Here is a 23,687-nt window from a genome sequence, read left to right as displayed (position 1 = left end):
AGTGTCTTGCAAAAGTCTTCATACCCCTTTGACACAAACTCAGACATCTTTGTATTTTATTGAGATTATATACATATATACATATATATATACATATATATATATATATATATATATATATATATATATATATATATATATATATATATATATATATATATATATATATATATATATATATATATATATATATATATATATATATATATATATATATATATATATATATGTATATATGATAGAACCATGCAAACTAATGCATCATTGTGAAGGGGAACGGAAAAAGAGGGACGGCTTTCACATTATTCCCAAATAAGTATCAGAAGAGTATGACGTGCGTTTGTATTTACCGCCTTTCCTGTCATATCATCAATAAAACACAGAGCAACCAATGGGACTCTGAAGACGCCCAATGAGTAAGCTGACATGTGGAAATAATAAATAGCCTTTACTTTTCCAGCATTTTATCAAGTCCAGAGGATTCCCTAAAACGCTTCACACTGCAAGGTGGTCTGGTCACATAAGACTGACACATCCAGGGCAACCCAACACAACCAGAGCGACAAAGGGATGGTTTGAATCAAATCGCTGAAGTCCAGTTGAGAACCTGCAGGAAAATGTGTTCAAGGGTGATAATCCTTTTGCAAGGCACTGACTCTTACAAAGGCTGACCCTGGAAACTCGCCTCCTTTGTGCCCACCAATCATCAGCTTTGACATCTCTCGCATTTTTTTGAAAACTCAAACAGGATATTGGTCAAAAGTCTGCCTGTGTCTATGCAGACCAACTTTAGATCCGTCCTTCCCTTTGTTTTCCCTTTCTCTTTACACCATTGCGTAATCGAACTGCCCTCTGTCCAGCCCCTTGTGGTCAGTCCATGTGGAAGAAGGCATGCTGCTGTAAGGGTCGAGTAAGATGCGGACGCAGCGTACCACCAGGAAAAGCAGCAGCAGAACCAGGAGGCCCACGAAGCACAGAGCCGAGCCCTGCTCGGGGTGCCCCGCCGGGGGCTGCATCGCTGTCGAGCCCCTGGGGAACCCGGGCGGAGCTGGGGAGGAGAAATCATAGTCCACGACCCAGTAGGGTGCGTCGCTCATCCTGGGTGCTTTTCAAATCGCTTATCGTTGAACTTTAGTTGTGAGGTCAGAAGCTGGGAGGACTGGCATCGCCCTGCTTGCTCTTCTTTGTCCCTGGGTCTGATTTTTGACGTCACGGCGTTAAATCTGGAGCTGCTTATTACACCGGAGTGTGGAGTTTCCCTTAAGCCGGGGGAAAGCAGAAACAACAGGGCACGGATCACCGGTGCAAATTAATAAGCCCTCAGGTAAACCGAGAAGCAGGCCGAGGCACGCTCAGCGAGGCTTAATCACGCCTAATTGGCTGGTGTCGGGTTATAAAGCTTCTTTATAAAGCTTCACCCGCACATAATCACTCAGAAGAGAACTAAATATCAATACTTGAATTTGCTGCTGGAAGCATAAGAAAGCCAGTTCATTAAACGTTATCCAAGATTACAAAGTGAATCATAGATCTCAGATAGATAAATCGCAGGACTTCCAGCGTGTTTTGTTGCATTTGAATTACTTAAATGTTTTGTTCCTTATTCACCGAATTAATTTCCTACAAGAAAAAAAAAAACATTTTTTTGAATTGCATATTTCCGAGAGTCCTGAGTCAGCAAGAACGTCCCTGTTTCGCTGATTTGGAAACCTAAGAGAAAGAGAGAGAGAGAGAGAGGGAACAAATACAAAAAGCCTTGGTGAGTGTGGAGCAAACACAGCTGCTCGCGGATCAACATTTCAGTGGTTTTGAAATTCATGCCATTGTTAAACCAGTCCTTCTCTTTAAGAAACTACGTGAGACAAAAAGTAGGCTTTCTGCCCTGATCTCTCAGGAAAATTTCAGCACAGGTAAAGAAGTTGTGTAAAGATGTGTTTAAATAAAAAAATAAAAAAATCTTGGTGAGTTCTCTGTGGTGTCTTTAATGAGACCTGGGGTGAAAATACATTTCCTGTGGTAGACCATTTTCACCAAGTCAGCATTTTCTACTCCAGGAAGCTCTGCCTGCCACCACCCCTTCTTTCCCCCCTCAAAAAAACACGTTTCAGGTCCTGTGCTCTCTGCACTGAGGGGGCAATCACAGCTTTAATATGGAGACTTGAATGCATGGTGGAAGAAAAAAAAAAAAAAAACGGTACCTGACTGAGGATCAACTATCACATGCTTCCAAAGGGGCTGGAGTCTCCAGATAGCAGCGCGCCTGTAGGAACAACATGCAGAACATGAACTGAGCAGGACGGGGCACGCTTCAGAACGAGGATGTAGACAACACAGAGTCTGCATCAGCAGCAGATTTGTCAGTCAGAGCTCCACATGCTGATTTTTATCACTTGCCAGAGAATTTGGACAGGAAGGAAAGCAAACTGGTTTTGTTCCTCCTTAAATCCCTCTGTGTTTGCCAGATTTTTCTTGGTGTGCATAACACGCACTCATTGCTTTTTCAGAAGTCTCAAGCACATGAATTTAAAGGAGGTGACGTTTAGTTTGGATTTAGGTGCATTTTCTGTAAACCTCAAGTATTTTAGTGTGCAAATGTTGTTTCTTATTTTCTATTTTTTTAATATAATTTTATTTTACTGTTCCCATGCTGCAATGAGAATATACATCAGTTTGGTTTTCTTAGATTTTTAAATGATTGCAGGAGTTTAAATCGTTTACTTAAAAACTGTCATTATCAGTTTTGTGTGTTTTTAAGGGTCACCACCACAAGAAAGATATTTATAATCAAACCAGATGCATAAACACCTGCTTGCAATCTGTCTATTGTTTTAAAATCTTTTTTTTTTTTTTTTTTTTTTGCTCCCTTTAATATTTAATTTCTAATTCCACAATAACTCGTAGAGAGTTTGTCGTCTTTTTAGCAACATGCACTCCTGAGTTTTAAAGTCGTCTCTAAACCATGAGCGTTGAAAGCAAATCAGATGGAGTTTGGCGTTCGACACATTTTCTCTGATCCTGGAGAATGATTGGTGGATATGCAGTAATGACTTCAGTAACACTTTATTGGACGGGGTGTGCATAACACTGACATGACACTGTCATAAACACAGGACCTGAACATAAACATTATTTGGTAAATAATGACACTTTAATGCAAAGTTTAATGGACTTTCAAGGCAACTTTTAAAGCAGCTTTTCATTAAAAGTGTCGTTATTTACTGACTGACACTTCGTGACAACAGTCATTGACGTTCATAAAGACTCCGTCATCTTCATGACAGCGTCATCTCAGTCTTATACACACCCCGTCAAATAAAGTGTTACCGTGATTTCATTCTCTTACAACCAAATTTAATCTGTTGTTTCACTTCAGATATTGAGATTGTACGTTTTGAGTTATATTCAGCACAAAGATAACTGGCTCTAAGTTTGCTTTTGGGTCACTCGTGAGCTTGACAGGTTAACAAGATCAACAACAATACAGCAAGATTTCGTCTCAAAGCAAATGGATTTACATCTTCAGATTGTTCAGAGCTACAAAACTGGAGCATCTTCGTTTGAAGAGATTTTAAACGCTGGCTGGTGCAGCCGGCATCATCCAGCCAGGCCAATAACGTCTGACATCACACCACATGCAGCGACATATGGCCCTGCGGGTGGCGTAATACCTGTTCCCGTTTTCTATTCCTGTGGATTATGTGACAGCAGCTTTAAAGATGTCAAGGACTTTAAAAATAAAGAGAGTTGTCAAAAGTTAAATCTAAATGCGCTTTTGACCTCAAAATGAAACTGGAATTTTTAACAAATTATTTGCAGTAATATTATAAAAAGGGCTGAGTTAAACAGGCAGCTCAGGGAAAAGATAAAGTCTTTAACTTTTCAATCCACGTTAAACCAAACCATTAAAAAAAAATGCTTCACTCGCTTTCACAGATTCGATGGGTGAAAATTGTTCTAACTAAACTAAACTATTGCTGAATCGGTTATCATGCAACGACTTAAATAACATGCAATAAATTAACTTATTACAGAAATCCACACCAAAACAAAGGATGCTAACAGTAGTTCATACTCAACAAAAGTCATTCAACACTGAGGCATCGTTTCAGGGTCGAACTGATCAGATGAGACCAGAACTTACAGTCGGCGATGATCCTGCTTCTGCAGCAGCCGAGGTTTCAGCACCACGGACAGCTCTGGGGGTTCTCCTCTGCAGGTGGAGCCTGAGGTCTGAACTTCACGCACCGCCTCCACTCCCACCGGAGCTTTAATGTCTTCACCCTCTGTAGGATCCTCCCATCTGCTCCTCCCTCGCTCCCTCCCTGCTGGTTCGTCTCTGAACACTTTGGAAGACACAGAGCATGTTTTTTTTCCTGCTGTAGGAAAGTGGGGCTGGAATATCACATAGCAGCATTCACTACATCTCATCTTGAAGACTTGACATGCAGAAAAATAAAGTTGAAAGCAGCCGTAATAGATGAAAAACTGTTAGAAAAAAAAAATCCTTTTGTCAACTTGAGGATTGTTAGATTATGTAGGTAAAAAAAAACAAGTGTTGTTGAGTTTTGAGCTGGAGATGTTCAAACACTAAAAGTATTAAACCCATGTGCAGGCAGAAGGTCATTTTTAACTCATATTTATGAGCTTTGCCATTTTGAGCTGATCTTTGCTTGATTTCAATGAAAGCAAAACAGAAAAACGTGTTTTGATTTAATTTTAAATCAAACAGTCAATATGAAATACAAAAGGCTGTTCTGTATATTATCAAGACTCAAAATATAAGCTAAAACAGTGGAACTTGTTACAGCCATCCGGAAATATAACTGTGTTCTTATGCTTTGATTTCATGTTTATCCTCTTTATGAAATCAATTTACATTTATACGTGGAAAAGTCCCAAAGTGTCTAATAAGCACTTATTCCCACCTTCCACCCAGGTTGGTACATTTTCAGGCTCGTCCTGAAAAATAGCCACTTGAGATTCAGTTCAGTTCAGTTCAGTGGATTTATGTAGCACTAATTCCCAGTTCTTTTTTTATCTGCTTCTTTTTTTGGAAGAAAAAACACTATATCATAATATTTTAAGAAACAAAGGTTTACCTAAAACCACATTACCTCTCAGATGGCAGAAAGAAAAAGTGTTAATATCATCTTGTGTTCACAGTAGCCGGTTATCAAGTTACTTAAGATCTATTTATCCCCACTACGTCACAAGTTTTGCTGAGCTGTGACATATTATGTGATAAAGATGTGGAAGCAAAACAAGCTGAGCCACCTGCCTGTACCTGTGGCTTTACTCCAGATACTTACAGGGAGAAGTAATTAGTTGGCATAGTTCATATTCTACAAAACACACATCCAGTGCCCCCCCCCCACCCCCCACCTGTGGCTACATGGGAACTCCCTGTTGGTTTAATTAATAGTGAGTGAATTGTAGCACAGAACCAGTTCATAATCTAATCATGCAGAGCTGTCCTCCTGTGGCCATAACTGATGAGAGCCTCTGACCTAGAGTTATGAAATTTGTTGTTGTTTGTTTATTTTGGTTATGAATATCACTGTTGTACAATTTCTAACTTGTGTTTCAAAAACACAGGTCACGACTGCAGGGTGCTTGGGATCTCCAACGGCCTGTGTTGGAAAACGGTTGTGTACACATTTTTGCTTTATATGCGAAACTTTTTTTGCATATAAAGCAATGTTGAAAAGTTTTGTGCAGAGTTGTTGCATCAGTTATAGAAAAAAAGGATGCCTGACAGAGATTTAAAAAACCCCCGAGTTCCCCAAAATTGTTCCAAAAGGTTGGTGGCTTTTCTTGGTCTGCCCTGGAGGCCTGATGACATTTGTTGTGGTTGTTCAGCAATTTTAGTGGTAAACTTCAAATATGTATTCAACAAACCAAACTGCTCCTTTTTTTTTTAGAACTCTGTGAAAACTGTGTCATTACACAGTCAGTTGACAGTAAGCAAAAAGTAAAGTAACTTATACATTTACGTAAAACAGCTTATCCTTGCTGTTCAGCATTGGTGGAAAACACATGATGTTGTGAACCTGGTTTTTCTTGCAAGTATCCTGGGAGACTTGTTAAAGTGTATGACAAGAAGAAATCTTTGAAGTACCACCAGATTTTAAATAAAAGTCTGACAACTCATGGAAAGTAGTAGAAGGTTTGGTTCAAATGATTTTTGTAAAACCAACACCTTGATGTAAATTTCCTTAAAAAGGCAATGCGTGATTAGACTGCTGCAGCAAAAAAATATCCATTCAAATAATGGCTTTTTTTTTATATAAATCTTTACTAGGTGGATACTGTACTAACTACAGTGTAGGCTGGAGCACAGTGTCGTGTGTGTACGGTTGCATCATTAAAGGGTGAAAGCATTGCTCCTTCCTCTAACACCTTCTCACTAAACACATCTCTTAGAGAAACAACTCTCTCTGTCAAAGTTAACTTGATTTGCACAAAGAAAGGGGAACGTTTGTGTAAAGAAACACCAGGATGCAGAAGGTTTGTTCACAGGGAAGCCTCATCTCTGCAGACTAGTTGATTTAGTTAGTACAAAGACCTCTCTAATCATTTATCTCAAGACAGCAATGAGATAAACTACCCCACACGTATTGACTGTGTGTGTGTGAATTTATAGGCATGAATTATTTAAAGCCTAATCCATCAGTCCCACACAAACTGATCTATGAGTATATCAACTGGCATTGATAGCCGCGTCCATGAACATCTATCAACATGTGTCAGGACCGAAATGAGAAAACTAAAGACAGACACACAGGACATCCAGAGTTTAATTTGTTCTTGAGAGAGGAGCGCACATACACAACACACCCAGAGCTGCAGACTCTGAGGAAGCGGAGGCAAAAAATAATTATGTTAGCCTGCTTTGTTTTGAGGTTTTGACAAGATCTGCTTAACTTAACAAAAGCCAAAAGACATGAAAAGTTTGGCAGAAACTCTGAAATATAAGAAACCTGGCTTCAGAAGAAAAGCATGTGTTGAGCACAGGACAAACAAAATTTATTTTATTCCAACAGGATTCTGATATTACATTATGTACATGGAGAATAAGTTACGTGTACATATTTGCAAGAGAACATGTAGATGAGCTGGAGCTCTTTGGCATAAACTTAACCCACCATGTTTACAGAGAGAGAGAGAGAGAGAGAGAGAGATAAAGAGCTGAGCATGACCTCACAGTCAAACAAGGAGGAGGAAGTATTATGCTATGGGAAGGGTTTTATGGGCTGTGTGTAAACTCTTGCATGAGAACCGTCTTGCATCAGTAAAAGCACAAATTATGGATAATTGAAGTATTTTACCTTTAAGTTGAGCAGATAGACACTTTAACCTACGTACAAGACTTCCTGTCTAACAAAATAAGAGCATGCTGTGCCTGTCGGATATAGCCATGAATTTTTGTATCATCACATGGACTCAACATAAACTTCGATAATATTTCAAACAACAATGCAGTCTGTTCAGTAATAAACTCATTTGTCACCATTGTTTTTAAAAGCCACATTCAGAAACGTAAACAGAGCAGATGTGTAAGACAAACAGGTGAATGATTGAACAAAACGGTTCTGGAAACCTGAAGCTGCCTGGATGACGAAATGAAACGAAACGATGCACGTCTCATTTATTTACAGGTTATGATGTAGATTAAGAGAAGGATGCACTGCAACTTAACAAAACACAATGTGGTATTCCTGATAATGTAGCTAATAAACTTGTTATCCAAGAGCACCTGTGGCATTAAATCAATACATCGTTACTTTCAATGTTTTATATTCAAATCATCTTATGTCATTGTACTTTTATGCGTGAAATAAAACCCACAAAGCTGCATATAAAAGCAAAACAACAGTCAGAGATCTATCACATCTATTTACAATCACTCTCATTTCTGCCTTCGTTGAGATTGGAAGAGTTATTTCACTAGAGAAAACAATACCTAAACCCAAAACATTGACTGAGAAGGTCCATCAAGTTCCACCCAGTTTTTACACGTCGAACCGTTTGTGTTATGTTTACACAAGAGGAGAATTGTTTTCCTGCCATTTGATTTAAAGTCATCAGCTTCTGACCGGAATCACTTGATTTTTAGAAACCTAATGAGCGAACAGTCCTGCTGACAGCGCTCTTCAACATGGAAACTGAGAAGATTCACCAGTAGTTATTCTCAGTGGTGTGTTTAAAATGAAGTCAGAAGAAGCACTTCATTTTAAACATCAGAAAGAAAGTGAAATTCAGCGACATATCAAGACACGTCTGCGGTTCTTTCATGCTGCGGCAGAGTGAGAGAGAGCAAGACTTTCAGCGGGTAACAGGAAGGCTGAACTAATAAAAGCAAATATAAATTTCTATGAGCATGATTTGGAAATGTTAGCAGTTACTTAGAAATCCTCAAGTAAGGTTAGGATCTACATTCTGTAGGTCTAGGATGTACACATGGAAGTGCTGTTTAGGTAGGCTAAGTACTAATACGAAGGAGTTAAACCTCAGAAGTATGTTTTCAGTTTAGCAATAATGGGACATACCAATTTTTTTGGAGAAACTTCTGTATCATTCAGTTGCATGATGTCACCTTTGCCCTCATTGTAAATAACTGATTGCTCAAGGCAGGAATGCTACAAAAATCATAATTTCTGAATCTTGCTCTAAATCTCAAAGAAAAACTAGATTCAGCAAAAACTACCAGAAAACGTCTGATGGGTGCATCTCTGGTTTCTGCCAAAAATCAGAACTTACTTCTTCAGTGTTAATGGTGTGAAGAACATTTCCACTGTGCCACGGTACATCGAGTTTGCAGCCACAAATGCAAATTTGAAGCTGCTTACACTATACCTCCAATGTTCAAAAAGAAAAGTGATAAAAATATAGAAACACTTTGACACATCTCTCAAGACTTCAGCAGACATAAAAGATGAAGGTCCACTTTTTCCACCTACAAGATAGGATCTTTCTGAATCTTGCCACTAGTATGGAAGAGGAGCAGCAGAGGATGAAGGCTTCAGTATCGTGATTCTGTGTTTAAACAGACAATAATAACAAGAAGGTTTAGGTGCTTTACTTATATCTCTGTCCATCCAAGCACTGTGAAGAACAGCAAGCAAGATCGAAGTTCAAGTCAGGATGTAGATTCCAGCGAATGATCGAGCATCAACTGTACATGTGCACATGAATCTTCTGGAAAGTCGGCACAGAGAAGAAGGGGCTTTGCTCTGCTCCGGAGCCGATTCCAGCCCAGCGTTTGTGTCCTCTGCCCTCCTTTACAGTTTGTCCAACAGAGGAGACGCTCGTCTGCGTCCCCTGTAGCCTCCTATTAGAGGATCTGCTCTGTGCTGGAGGCGGAGATGTCCAACAGCCTCCAGGCTGCGTTGGGGTTCAGCTCCTCCTGGTCCCGACACAGGGCCCACACGTGCATCATCCTCATCACTTTCTCCTGTAGAGGGCAGAGGCGTTTAATGCCAAACAGCAACATAAATGATTAACTGTTTTCAATTTTCTTTAACCGTGTCTTCTGGTATAATTGAATGTGACATTTTGTGGTTTCAAATTAACTATTAACCCCTAGCGCTGTTTCAAATCTGCAGTAAATTTGAAGTTCACTGACCGGATCGCCTTCCACGACGTCTCCTTTCGGGCTGCGGACCACCATGACGACCTGAGCCTGGAAGGTAATGATCAGCACCGGGCCCTGGTCCATCAGCTTACCCATCGCCAACTAACACACACAAAGATGCCACAAAATAAGAGGCTCACAGGAGGAACAGCTGATTTAAAGTAATTCGGTTTCTCCGATGTTGGATGTTCAACTTTTCAAACCTAACCCATGCTGCCATATATTAACTGAAGAGGATATGTCATTTCTGAGCACTGGAGTAAAATTGCTGGAACATTCTCTCATTTGAAGATCAGCTACTGTCTTAAATGCTCTGAACTTGTGTGATCTTTTCGTCTGTGGTAGAGGTGTTTCTAGCCCTGTATGGATTTCATTTCCGCATTCACCAATTCGCCAATCGGTATGTTGATGAAGAAGGAGTGCTGATCTAGAAAAATTGGGCTATTTTTGCAAGAAAATAAGGAGATACTGCATTGGATGTTGGGAAATCTCTATGGCTGTAAGAGATAGTACTAACAGGTTGTAGCAGAACTTACATCTATGTTATCAATGTCAAGAACTTTGGACTGAAAGAGAAGGCCCAGAGCCTTGGCCTGCTGGATGGGATGGGCCAGCTGTCTGTATGTCTGAGAGGAAGAACAAAGGATGAAACAACACTTCACACATAATACCTGAAAGCAGATCAACATGCCAGCTCATTGTCATGCTGTACATTTCTAAAAAGGGCACCATGCATTTAAAAGGGTTTGGAAAAATTACTTTGGAAAATACACCAGACACATAACTGTCATGCAGCAAAAACTGATTTCTATTTGTTTTCTTTAACCTAGAAATCACTTCCACCCTTGTTATTTGGAGCATCGACTTTAAATTAATCAGAGCTTTAAAAAAATGATTAAAGATAAATGTTCATGTGGCTGCTGAATAACTTACAGCTTCATAGCACCAGTCCTTTAACACATCCAGCTCTCCACGGACCATAGCCTGCAGAGGACACAATTCATGAGTGAGCTGTGGGAAAATGCTTCACTTAATTGTGCTTTGATATTTCTGAGACTCAGGTTTTATCTTTCTCTGTTTAAAAATCATCTACAGATTTAAATTTAAACTCCAACCTGCTATCTTTATCTTATTTTAACTCATTTTTTTCCCCCTAACTGAGCCAGGTTGTATCAGGAAGCAAAGGAATGAAATACGACGGGAAACGGATAAAAGAAAAGAAGGATTTAAGGAATAAACGACAAACAAAAGCTGGTGGCTCCTAGTACCTCCAGGATGTTTGGGATGATGTCTTTCTCACACTGCTTGAGGAAAGTGTCCTTGTCAAACTTGGGATCAATCTTCAGGATCTCCGTCAGCACTTCTGACATTTCTGTCTTCGAGAAAAGGCCACCTAGAAACGCACGTCAACGCCATCAGCAACACAGACAAAAACAGCACTGGTATGCTACAAATGAAATTTGTAGGTCTGAATATATAAAAACAACTAGAAAGAGAAGGTGGACATGATGGAGAGTTACCTAAAAAGTCGGTAACTCTGTCAGTCATGGCTCTGGATGCTCTGATGAGAGCGTTGTCACTTTCATCATATTTCATCTTCATCTCAAAGAATCCTGAGCGCAAAGGAAAAAGAAATGAGGGAGTTGGACTTTTCTTACAACAACAAAGTGTTTTTAGATAATAAAGGCAGCAGTTGTATTCATCAAAAACACCTAAAGGCAGCACCATTTTTCTGTTTAGGCATGCCCTTATAAAACTATCTGCTGCCCCCTGCTGTCACCAACTGAGAAGGCATGTCTGCAGATTAAGTAGAAGGGCATTAATGACATAAATAGTTTATTTGGAAGCAACTTACGGTTAAAGACCACATTATTGTCCTTGAAGTCCTTCCACTGCTGGTACCACTTTGAATCCTTATGCAGAACCACACCCAGAGCTTCTCTACACCGTAAAAACAAATGTGGAATTTTTAATCATATGGAAGCGAACTTCATAAAATATACACTTACTTATTAGCGAGTGGTGGAAACATAACAGGCAAACTGAAACTGGTTTATTGCACAAAGATTAAAAGTCTTAAATGAGTAGAAGTAATTTAAAACCTAAATTGGACATTCTGGACGTATTTAAGGCCTAAAGTCTTTGGGACATTTTGAGATATTGAAGAACCTTGTGATTTCACTGGCTTATATTGGCTTTTACTGAAATAAATGGGAATCAATACAAATACAAGCCACACTTTTCAGATTTTCATCTGGGAAAAAAAACCCCATTTCATTTGTACTTTATGTTTCACCTATATCATCCATATGTATTAACAGGATGAAATGTTTAAGAAAAAACAACTAAATACACATTTTGTAAGACTTCACACATTGTTTATCAATGCAGTTAACAGTGATTTTTCTTTTCTTTTTAGCAGCTACTTACTCATTGGCCTCAAACACTCTACTGTCACTGTCTGCCCCTTTAAATGAAAAATCACTTCTCATCCTCAGCTGAGCAGGAGCTCTGTAGGGGCCGCCGTCCCCGACGTCTATCTCCTTCTTCATGGACTCAACGCCCTGCAGAGGAAGCAGCGGTTTTAAACGTTTTGAGCTGGGAAGCATGAAAGTTCATTAGCACGTTAAAGCAGATAAAATCAGGAATAAAGGAAAAGCAAACAAGCACTTCAGACGTATGTGTCAGGAAAGGGTTGTTATTTATCTGCAACTGAGTGAAGAGTAAACTGAAAGCTACGCTATTGCAAATTCAAATGCTGCATTTTAAAAGAAGAAACTTAGAGAGATGTCTATTCTTCTGACCTGTGAGATGGCCTTGAAGGCGCTGGTCCGGCCCAGTTTCTCTCCACCTTTAGACACGGACTCTGCAGAGTGCATGGCTGTCCTCGCTGCCTCTTCCACGCCTTCTTTGATCTTCTTTCCTATATCCGTACGAGTCACCTCCTCTAGACCCTTAAGCACACACAAAAACAAAAAAAATAGTAAAAGAAAGAATTCAAATGGATGTCCACTGAATAAATGTGCAAATATGTAAGGCAAATTCACAACAGGGAATCCTTCTAAAAAAATAAATTAAAAAAATCCAGTAACCACTCTTTAGTGCTTTCTGTTTAGATCCCATTAAACACCTCACCTCTTTGACAGAGTCTGACAGAGAGCCAAAGGTCTTCTTAAACACCTCAGAAGTCTTTACCGTCTCTGCCTCTATAGATTTCTAATGAAACAAAGAGTTTTCGCAGCATTCAGTCAAAGGGTTTTTACCAACAATAATCAGTTTTAATGTAGACCGACACAGCAGAAGCCAGGCGACTCCCTTACATATTTCCTGCGGGCCTGCTGCAGGGCGTCGGACTCTTCCAGCTTCTTGGCCTCTTCCCTGAACTTCTTGATGTTATCCTTCATCTCCTGGTTCTTACTGAACTCCTGACGAAGATTATCAACAAACTCCCCCAGAAAACCTTTCCGTCCTGAAGAATACCGTACCTGAACAGAGAAACGGAAAAACGTTACACAAAATATTAGTATAAAAAAAAAAAATAATAATAATACAGGGATCCAGAAATCTACAGGCATCCAAAACACAAAATCGGCAATGGAAGACAAATTAAAACAGTGTACAACAAAATATGCAAACTACTGATTATTTCAATAAAATCCCCAAAAGTGGATCATATGAAAATGATTGTTAGTGTGTACCTGTGCAGCTGCAGCCGGGCTCCTGTGTAACCTGTAGGCATCTCTTTTCCACGTAGCAGAGACCACAGAACGTGTGCAGAGAGCCATGGCATTCCTGCCAATCAGCTGCAATCAAAAAACAGCAGTAAGGTAAGGCAGTCCATGTCAGCAAACAAGTTTCTGTATAATTGCTGATTCTCAACAGAGTACAAGGGAAAGCAACACCAACAGTCCAAGAAAAAATCTTGGAAGATTTTTGAGAAAGATTCAATACATCATTCCTGATACAGCATTAATTTATTTTAAAATGTATTACTTCATTATGCATGATTCCCCCCACCCCCCTACCTTTCTGGTTGCACAGACCACTGTTGTTTTTACTCCCACCACCAACATTTTAAGCCTTACGTCACACTGTCACACTACAACAAGAAACTTTAATAATTTTTATTGGGCTTTTACATGATAAGACCAACCCAACATAGTGCATAATTCTGAAGTGGAAGGAAAATATGCATGTATTTAAGAATAAACCTAAACTCTTTCACCTAAAGAGCATCATTTTGTCAGTAAAAATGTGTAGATTTTCAGTCTCTGGGGTCGTCGTGTAGAATGTGTTTCAGACCTTTTTATTACTCAGTTTCTCGTCCGAATCTGCTATGGCAATGGTATTGTAGTAAACATGCAGCCGTTCTTGTTCTGCTCCAGTCCATACCATGGTTTAAAACTACTCACAATGTATTATTGATTTGTAACAGACTCCCTTTCAAAACAGCCTAACCCGGGTAAAGCACAGTAACCACATTTACTAAAAACCTAGCTTACGTTATTAAGCGGTAACAGATTTAACTGCGACGATTCTGATGCAACAAGGCCTTTTAACGGTCATAACGTACTCCAACTAAGATTTATAAAACCTTTTTCTCATGAATGAAGGTGACAAAACTGACTCAAACACACCGGAGTTAAACTCGTTTTAATAAGATAGCATTTCAAGTCTGAGAGCTGTAATGAAGGGCATGAATGGGGTCTAACCTCGTAACACCGACACACGGACGCTGCCATCTTGATGTTCAATCAGGGAAGCACGTGCATCCTGGTGCGTCTTCGCTGTCTGAACCGACATTCCACCTGACCAATAGGAGGACGGGAAGTGAACAGGGGGCGGAGCCAAGTAACACCCTGATTAAAGGGACAATCCCACCTAAAATTAAGACATGCCGCTTCCTATCTGCATAGCACCAATATTCCCACCAGCTACTATGACGCAGATTTGGAGTTATTCTGAGAAGAAAAGTATGGAGGAAGATTGTTTTGAGAAAAAAAAAATGGAGGAGAGAAAATACACCACAGTGTTAAACAATGCAGGCTGAGTGACTGAGTCAATTTCTGTAGAAGCATATGGTCAAAAATCTTTTGACTGACTGCAAAATATCTGCACCAAGTACAGCAGTCACTGAGGTTTCAGATTGAAGACATTAATGTCTGAAATCCAAATTCAATTTGAAAGGCTATCAGAGATTACATACATTTCCCCCATAATGATAAATAAATGTCCGACATTTTATTTAGTCTTTATTAGGAGACTGTTCACCTAATTGTTTTGCATATATTCCGAAATTTAAATGCAGTCTGAATGGTTTGCTATTTTTATTATAAGTTCACTCTGTGCATACATCAGATTATGAAATGATCATTTCATAAAATAATAAAGTCCTTTCATGAATGACTTTATTTTGTCTCTGGCATGAATAAATGACATATTTTGACAGAGGGTGAACCAGATGAGTGACAGGTATCTGGTGGCATGCCGGTGAGGAGCGCCTCCCTTAGGAAGGAATTTGAACTGCAGGGACTCCTCCCCTCCCTCCCTCTGCAGAGTTGGGAGCTCTCTCCCCTTTTCTGCGACCAGCTCTCGCCTTGACAGCCGACACTGGCGCAGAGTCTGAGCACAGATCTTTACCTTATTTTTCTGGCATATAGCGACCATCCACACCCACAGCGTCCACTCATCCTCTTCCGGAGACAAGCGCTGGAGCGGCCTCGTCTAGAATGGGGAACCGAGACGACGAATACGATTTTTTGTTCAAAGGTAAAAAGAAATATTATTATTATTATTATTTTAAATAAAGGGTAGAGAAGATGCATAGATTGGCTCCTTACGCACCAGACAAAGCGGCGTTTTACGGACGATTGTGATTTTTCTCCTTATTGTCGCTGAGCTGCGCTGATGATAATCGGTTGCTGTTATTACAACACAATGCTGTGACATTACAGAGCCTGCAGCTATATTTATTGGGTAATTAATCCGCAGCCAGATCCGTACTAAAGCTTTTTAAAATAAACTTTCATCGTCTCATAGATGAGGTTAGATGTATTGTTTAGCAACACTGGATGCTTTCTCTTTACTTCTCCCGTTCAGATGTATTCAGGCCTGCTGGCCTTTACCTTTTGCTGATCAATAGCACACTCATTCCCAACATGAGGAAGACTCACTGCAGATGCATCGGCGCAAAACTTCCTTCTATTTTCATTTCTGTTATTCTGACCGTCATTAGGCCTGAAAGGGTGTCACCGAGCCTGAAGCGGCACCAGACCCAGGTCCCACCTCGTTTCTGGGTCCAGAATGGACTCTTTGATCCTGATATCAGCTCCTGTGGCACATTAACATCCCGGGCTTGTATAAGCCAGAAAGACCATTTAGATGTAACAAAGTATCCTCTGTGGGATGAATAGAGCATCTGCCGGAGGCGAGGAGTCTCTCCCCCTCCCTCTCTTCCCTCCTTGTGTTTTCTCTCCCTGCCCGAGCCTTATAACCCGTCCGAAACAGGAAGGGCAAGGCGGCCTGAAGCTGTCGATTCAGGGTTTGATGAAGCGTGTTATCAGCTTCCTGCAGCCCCGGACCGGCCGAACCCGACGGGGAGAACAAAGTTGGGCTACGTTTCCTTTTGTTGAGGAAGTAGGGGAAAACAAAAAGGCTCCACCTCTGCTGCTGCTGTATGAGAACCATCTGCTCAATCAGTCACACTCATTAGACTGCAGCAGCATGGGACAATGGGTGAACAACAGAGACTGTTGATCATTTAAAATCACTCGTTTCCAGGATATTCACGGGGAATCACCTTATGCCTAGAAACTTGAATGTGTTTTATTGGGATTTGAATGATAGACATTTAAAAATCATATTGCTGTGATCACTACTGCAAGTCTTTCATGTCTTTACCAGCTTTGCACACACCTCAAGTCAGATTCAATTGGAGTCATTTCAGTCAACTTCAGTCTTTATGACTGTCTTCTCTGTCCTGACAAAGAGCATCCAGCTAGAAGCTACAACTCGTGGTGAAGTGTTTGTTTTTGTTGGAGAACACAGAGTTCAGTTTCAGACCCATCGAACCAGAACATCCTCTTCCACATTTTATGCCTGTCCCCTACATGGCTTGTGCGAAATTACAAGCAGTATTCTTCCACCTGAGTTGTGGATCTCTGCAGCTCATCCAGAGTTGCTACGGGTCTTTCGGCTGCTTGTCTACTTAAGACTATTTGTTGACGATGGGTTCCGTTCAGGCTGATGTTGGTCATGTCTTGGTAGGTTTGTAGTTGTGCCGTGCTCTTTCCATTTTCATTGGTGGAATGTGCAAACACTGAGATGTTATTTCTCTGAGCTTCTCAACAGTTTTGTCCCTGAGCTGCCTGCTGCTTTTCTTGGGTGTCATGATATTGATTTGTTCATTAATGATCCTTAGAAAACCTCATAATAGAAAAACAGGTCGATTGTACTAACTAAGTAGGTAACTTCAAGAGTGAAATATAGTCCCAGGATTTTATTTAGGGGTATTAGATTGATAGGAGGCTCAAAAATGTATTTCATTTCCCTTAACAGTTTTTCAACAAAAGGGAAATGATCAATGCTACTTTGTTTTGATCTGTCCCCCAAATCCTTCCAAAATACTCTGAAGTCTTTGGATGCAACATTCAAAAAAGTTAATGGGTTGTGAAGAATAGTTTTTGCAAGACACCATGGGGAATGTCACGGGCTATGTTTACTTACGCTTATCACTTTAGATCATACTTGTAGAGTCTTAGACTGTACAAATAAATAATGCCTGCTAAAGGAAAATCAAACCAGATCAAATCCTGCATTCAAAAGTGAAGAAATCTCTTTATCCGGTGTTTTGTCTTCCTATTTGAAGTTCCCATTCATAAAAGTGCCTACAGAGATCAGTATGACCCACTTCAGTGTTGACAGGAACGTTCAAAGTCTTCTTTGATTTAACATCGCAACATTGACTCGCGCGCTCTTCTTTTCCTCCACAGTCGTGTTAATTGGAGACTCAGGTGTTGGGAAGAGCAACCTGCTGTCCAGATTTACACGGAACGAGTTCAACCTTGAGAGCAAGAGCACCATCGGGGTGGAGTTTGCCACGCGCAGCATCCAGGTGGACGGCAAGACGATAAAGGCTCAGATCTGGGATACAGCAGGACAGGAACGCTACAGAGCCATCACTTCGGCGTAAGTCTGTGTTTGTGCTGTGATTGCAAATCTTCAAGTCTTGCAACACCTGCAGTGTGGGGGAAATATTGCACCATGGCAGTCACAAACGGCGTACAACTCTGAGATCAGAATGATTCAACTAACTGGAATGTTAGCTGACCCACACAAACAACCAGACAGGCTTTAAAAACGGCGTCTAGTTGCAGCAAGTAACTGATCACTGGCCAGCATGTGTACTTCTGCAAAATGAGAAATTTTGTCAGTTTGCAGGCCCAGTTGGCAGCGTTTAATTTCTGTTAGCACAATACCAAGGAGGAACAAAAGCAACAATGAATTTAGAGAAGCTGTTGTTGGCGTACATCAACCTGGAAAGCGCTACAAATCAAACAATAGGAAGTCAGTGATTCTGCAGTAGATAAATGACCTGCAAGCAGAGGCATTTCAGCAATTTCACCCTGAAAACTGCTGACCTTACATACGCTTTGAAAAGTATTCTTACCCAACAACACCATCCTTAATATCATGATGCTGGTCAGCATTCAAAGTGGCCTGTACGTGGATGGGAAGACAAATGGAAATGTAATTTATCAAAGATAATGTGTTGGATGCAGCAAAAAGCCTAAGCAAAGAGCTGGAGTTAATGGGGACGGTTTAGATAATAATAATTAAAAAAAGCAATCGCAAAGTTGGTACAGTCATATTCCAAACAACATGGCAGAATGCTTTATGTTTATCACCTGAGGAATCAACATGATGTCTTGGTAAATAGTACTGCTTTGGTGTAACAACATGCAGCATACTGTAAGAGCGTAACATGTAACACCAACAATAGATGTAGGCTTATTATACAGACAATAGCCCGGGACAATTTGCAGTCATACAGTCAGCAAAATGACTGTATGACTGCAAAAATGAAAGTCCTCAAATCTGAACGAAACAAAGCCACATGGCAAGAAGGATCAGACAGAATTTACCAACATTTTTTTATAAGCGACGGATATAATGAGTGACCTGCGCCACCTCAGGCCTGTGACCACAGAGGATGGATTGGTTATGACAGTACTACTGTTTACATTTGAGGTACCCTTCACTTTTATATTCTGACTTAGTTTATGGTAAAGATAGATTATTGGATTGATTTATATGCTTTTTTTCGTTTACATTTCATTCTCCTGTAATATTTGGTTAGAACAAGACTTTTTTAATGATTTTCTCTTATGTTCAATTATAACAATGAGTGTGCTATCCATCAATTTACTATCTAAGCCAGGTTATTCTAGGAGAAGCGAGTTGATGCCAATCTCCAGCCGACTTTAACTTTGCTTCCAGACTTCGGTGCATTCTACAAATGGAGAAAGTGGAATACTAAACTTACCGTGAAAGTTTGGAAAGCAATGAGTTTAAATGGAAGAAAAAAAAAGAAACGCATCCAATAACCGAAGCTTTGAGTCCGTCGATTTAAGTTGCTCTTCCCATTGACGGTGTCACAGGTACTACAGAGGAGCCGTGGGGGCGCTGCTAGTGTACGACATAGCTAAACACCTGACCTACGAGAATGTGGAGCGCTGGCTGAAGGAGCTGAGAGACCACGCCGACAACAACATCGTCATCATGCTGGTCGGCAACAAAAGCGACCTGCGCCACCTCAGGGCTGTGCCCACGGACGAGGCGCGAGCCTTTGCAGGTAACTGAGCTGTCTCTGTTACTGGGGAACAGTTGGTATCACTGGATGGGTCGAGTAGTAAAACTTCATGTGTTTGTGTGTGAACCCACAGAGAAGAACAATCTGTCATTCATAGAAACCTCAGCCTTGGACTCAACAAACGTCGAGGAAGCCTTCAAGAATATTCTTACAGGTACGTTATAATCAGACGATAACAGGGTAAAGAGAAGAAAGGGAGCAATACAAATGCATTTTACTAGATTCATATTTATTAACGCATCAGCTCTGCAGTCAGTCAGTATTCCTCTATAGACGTATTTGCACAAATTACTGCAGTAACCACTGTTTCAATAAATCAAATTGGAATCTGAAGAGATAAGTGAACTCTGATCTGGTAAAAAAAAAAAGAGGTTGTATCAAGATGGGTTAATATTTTCCTGTTGGGTTAGAACAATACTCCTGTATGTTAAAAAACTTTTTAAAGAACATTTTCATATAGAAGCTTAATGTTTTCTGACTTAATTCTGGTTATTGTTTTCATCAATTTTAACATGGCTGCCAACAAAAGTTATTTTCTCGTGTCACTGACTTCTATAAATATGCCCCTGTGATTCATGCATATATTTAAACTCAATTGTGACACACAGTAGGATATTAGTAATGGGAAAATGTGTGGGGAGTGGATAATCTTATTTTTAGTATGTTAGCAATCATGATTTAGCCTCTGACACATTTACAGAACCACTACATTTATGTTCAAAATGGGATTAAATTGAACACTTGGTGATTATATTTTATTTAAGGGTGTTTGAGTAAAAACAGCTGCTCGTATCTACATACCAAACTTTACACATTTTTATTTGCAGAAAAAGGGTTGAAAACTACGCATTATTTTTTTCCACTTCACAATTATCCCCTACTTTGTATTGGTCCATTAAATCCCAGTAAAATACATTGAAATGTGTGATTTTATTATGAAAAAGCGGCGGTAAATCTCAAGTAAAAATATGTTTGCGCTACATGGTGTAAGATGTAATTGTATTACCTTGTTGACAACCCTCCCCACTTGTGTTTATTAAAATAATAACCATTAATTGCATTCAGAGATGTGGAAAAAGCGCTTCAGTCAATTTCTTGTTTTTATTTTTTTGTCACATATAAGATCATGTGGGAAATGTTAATATCAGACAAGGATAAGCAACATGCAGTTTTACTTACGAAGGTAAATAAAATGGAACCAAACCAGCCTGCACAGAATCAGAATAAGGGTTTCTTGTTTAGAAAATGAGTTCATTGGGAAAAGCCAGCTGTTTTAGTCTGATTACTACCTGATCTGTACAATCAAGAAGTCACTTAAATCAGACCTAAACGAAACAAAAAGTTAAGTAAAAGATTTTTAAAAACATCAACTCAACGTTGACGTTAAGGAGGCAATTACACTTTCCACATGGGAGGGACACTTTAGTTAGATTTTGTTCTCCTCGTGAATTAAATCATTGTTGGAAAGCAGCTTTTTTTGTACATACTAAGCTCTGATATTACCGTTTGTTTGATGATCCCATGCGTACGACAAAAACAAAAGACATCTGAAAGGGGGGATATACTTTTTCATGCCACTGTATATTAAGGTGACACCTAAAGTCTGGCTCCTGAAGCACTGGGAATCCTGTTCGCCAGCACCCAGCGTACTCAGATGTTACTGATATAACTCAAACCTTCTGGTCCAAATGTTTATCACTGTATGATTTCACCGTTTCATTTGCTGCAGGAAGCTGACTTTTAAACTTTGCATATGTGACTTCCTCTTTCTGATCTAGTTTCCCTTTCCAGATTAGCTTTGTATTATCTTAGGTGTCCAAGAGGTACAAGTGTGAACAGAGTATATGATTACTCTTTTCTGAAACATCACCTGTTTTTTTTTATCTTTGTGAAAACAGAAATATACCGGATTGTATCACAGAAACAGATTGCTGAGCGATCTGCCCACGACGAGTCCCCAGGAAACAACGTGGTGGACATCAGCGTCCCTCCGACCACGGACGGCCAGAGGGGGAGCAAGCTGCAGTGCTGTCAGAACCTGTAACCCCCGCTGGAAAACACCCCGTCCTGCCTCACCCGGTCCGATTATTAACTGAAATCCACTAGTGTCGATGCGCTTTCGAATATGCTGGGGCACGACAAGTCAGAGCCTGCACCTTTTGAATCAGTGAAGTCAGCTCCATTAAGCCACAACCGATCAGTCCCAGATAGAAGGAAGAGTTTGATTTCAAGTAGTAATCTGACCCAGGTATGGTCAAAACATTGTGGCACAAAAACAGGACTGAAGGTACACTCTCCCCCCCGCCAGCTAGTTAACATGTTAGCGTAGCAGTATAGCCTTGTCCAAGACCCTGTATGCCTAGACATCTCTCTGGTAGACTGTTGCTGGCACAAACTGAAGGCCTGGGTTTGAAATGCTGCCAGTTTCACCGGGATCAGCAGTCCTGTCTTTGGGCCTTTTCCTCCCTCAGTCATCATCTCCAAAAGTGGTTGTGACGCTGCTGACGCTTACTTTGTTTTTGTGTAAAATATATTTTGTTCGGTTTGTTTTGATAGCTTGTCTGCTCACATACATTATATTAATGCCATGGAAATAAATTTTACAATATTACTTTGCAGTGTCCTTTTTAAAAACAAAACAAAATAAAAGCAGTACAGACGTAGGTTACAGACTAGACAGCCGATGATTAAAAAATGTGGGAGGAACGTCCTCATTTAAGTATTCAACCTCACGACTCTAATTGAATTTGGAAAGTATTTTTGTGTTTACTTTTCCCTCAAGCTTCATGCAGTTTTTTTTTTTTTTTTTAACAGTCTGAGAAGCATAATGAAGAAACAGCCGAACAACTCGTTGCTTCTATGCAAGACCAATACAAAATAACTTGTTAAAAAGGAATAAAAATATCCAGGATACCGCCTAAAGTTTACTGTTGCCCAGTAAATGAAAAGCTCACTTTCACCCACACACCAGTTATGTTTGAGTAGCAGAGAGTATCTGAATTGAACAGAGATCATCCATAGACTTTTGTTTTTAACCTTTACTGAGATATTTGCTTTATGTTCTGAACAGCAGCTGTGTATAGTAACATTACACAGAAATATCATACAAGGAAGAGAAATGAAAAATTCCCTTCTCAAACTCCCACACTGCCTGATTACAAGGCATCAACACAGACCAAGTTGCTGGCTCCCCTGGTGAAGTGTAAAACGCCTCCAAGCAATCTTCCACTGCAGTTGTATAATTGCACACTTAACGAGCCCAAACTTTAATTTATGTGCATATATATTCAATGGGGCACACATTACATACGTTGCGTCTGGTGAAGCATTTCTTTAGAGATTCGTGTTTTGTGTTATGATACATTGAAATGATAAGTACATTTTCAGATTACTGGTTAAGTCTGGGAGATTTTTTTAAAAAAAATTAACCATGGTACTGGGTGGCTAGGTTGGTAGAGCGTGCACACCATGTGCAGAGACTCTTCGACGCGGTTGTCCTGAGTTCGACTCCCCGTCCCTGGCCTTTGTCTCTTCACTGCTCAATAAAATCTCAAAAGTATTTTAAAGAGTTTATAATGGCAAGCAATTTAACAAACACCACAGATCCTCCACCACACAGTTTTCTCATGTTTGTTCCATTTTACACCAGGCTCATCTGAAAAGCTCAATCTTAATTTAATTTGTGCTTCAATATCGTCCCAGTTAAAGTCCCATTGAAAGTCTGGCCAACTGAATGTTTATGCTCGGGATGGTAGGAAGTAAAAGGGCTAGCAAAGGTATATTAGCAGCTGGTTAGCGGTAGCTTCAAACACCTTAAGTCACAGAACACTGTGACTGGAACAATAACAGACAAGTTCCATACAAAAAAAAAAAAAATACACAGAATAAACAAGATTACGTAAACCTGCCACAGCAAAATTTGAGACCTGTGATTAACGCATTTATTTTTCTTTTATGAATTCGAGACATCTTAAGGCCTTGATTTCAGATGCATAAATTTAAGATATTTTTAATAATGCAGACACCCTGCTTCAGTTCTACAAAAAAAATTAAAAGAAAGAAAATTTTAGGTTGCTAAAAATTATGTCACTATTATTCCCTAATACGAGATTCCCCCCACTGAATAAATGTGCTTAGACTTCACATTTTCAAAATTGCTTTTTTTTTTTTTTTTTAGTGCTG

At 39.9% G+C, this 23,687-nt stretch overlaps 3 protein-coding genes across 3 annotated transcripts; 1 reads left to right on the top strand and 2 right to left on the bottom strand.

Annotated features, from left to right (window-relative positions):
• Positions 1-285: 285 nt before the first annotated feature.
• Positions 286-3,282, bottom strand: LOC148154803 (cortexin-1-like). Its single transcript, XM_088014671.1, has one exon. The coding sequence runs from the start codon at positions 1,095-1,097 to the stop codon at positions 825-827; it is 273 nt and encodes a 90-aa protein (XP_087870797.1). The 5' UTR covers positions 1,098-3,282; the 3' UTR covers positions 286-824.
• A 3,497-nt stretch (positions 3,283-6,779) lies between these two features.
• LOC106920191 (mitochondrial import inner membrane translocase subunit TIM44-like) lies at positions 6,780-14,540 on the bottom strand. The gene is made up of 13 exons (XM_014991054.2): positions 14,347-14,540; positions 13,333-13,437; positions 12,955-13,119; positions 12,770-12,850; positions 12,439-12,588; positions 12,065-12,198; positions 11,490-11,575; positions 11,155-11,247; positions 10,903-11,027; positions 10,568-10,618; positions 10,171-10,260; positions 9,626-9,736; positions 6,780-9,454 (listed from the first exon to the last, which is right to left on the bottom strand). Exons 1-13 carry the CDS (start codon positions 14,374-14,376, stop codon positions 9,335-9,337), a joined length of 1,341 nt encoding a protein of 446 aa, XP_014846540.2. The 5' UTR covers positions 14,377-14,540; the 3' UTR covers positions 6,780-9,334.
• Positions 14,541-15,197: 657 nt separating this feature from the next.
• On the top strand, positions 15,198-22,116 carry LOC106920194 (ras-related protein Rab-11B-like). Its single transcript, XM_014991059.2, has 5 exons — positions 15,198-15,403; positions 17,626-17,821; positions 19,294-19,487; positions 19,579-19,659; positions 21,404-22,116. The coding sequence occupies exons 1-5, from the start codon at positions 15,364-15,366 to the stop codon at positions 21,547-21,549; spliced, it is 657 nt and encodes a 218-aa protein (XP_014846545.1). The 5' UTR covers positions 15,198-15,363; the 3' UTR covers positions 21,550-22,116.
• Positions 22,117-23,687: the final 1,571 nt, after the last annotated feature.

This window comes from Poecilia mexicana, unplaced genomic scaffold (assembly GCF_051168715.1).
Source record: "Poecilia mexicana isolate PSO_F unplaced genomic scaffold, ASM5116871v1 scaffold_17, whole genome shotgun sequence".
Classification (NCBI taxonomy): domain Eukaryota; kingdom Metazoa; phylum Chordata; class Actinopteri; order Cyprinodontiformes; family Poeciliidae; genus Poecilia; species Poecilia mexicana.
This window is presented reverse-complemented; position numbering and strand designations above follow the sequence as displayed.

Coding starts and splice junctions, on each gene's coding strand:
- LOC148154803 (XM_088014671.1), bottom strand. CDS start 1,097: ATGAGCGACGCACCCTACTGGGTCGTGGACTATGATTTCTCCTCCCCA.
- LOC106920191 (XM_014991054.2), bottom strand. CDS start 14,376: ATGGCAGCGTCCGTGTGTCGGTGTTACGAG. Junction 12,851..12,954: donor AGCAGGCCCGCAGGAAATAT/GTAAGGGAGTCG, acceptor TTGTTTCATTAG/AAATCTATAGAGGCAGAGAC. Junction 9,455..9,625: donor ACGTCGTGGAAGGCGATCCG/GTCAGTGAACTT, acceptor TGCCCTCTACAG/GAGAAAGTGATGAGGATGAT.
- LOC106920194 (XM_014991059.2), top strand. CDS start 15,364: ATGGGGAACCGAGACGACGAATACGATTTTTTGTTCAAAG. Junction 15,404..17,625: donor ATACGATTTTTTGTTCAAAG/GTAAAAAGAAAT, acceptor TTTCCTCCACAG/TCGTGTTAATTGGAGACTCA. Junction 17,822..19,293: donor TACAGAGCCATCACTTCGGC/GTAAGTCTGTGT, acceptor ACGGTGTCACAG/GTACTACAGAGGAGCCGTGG.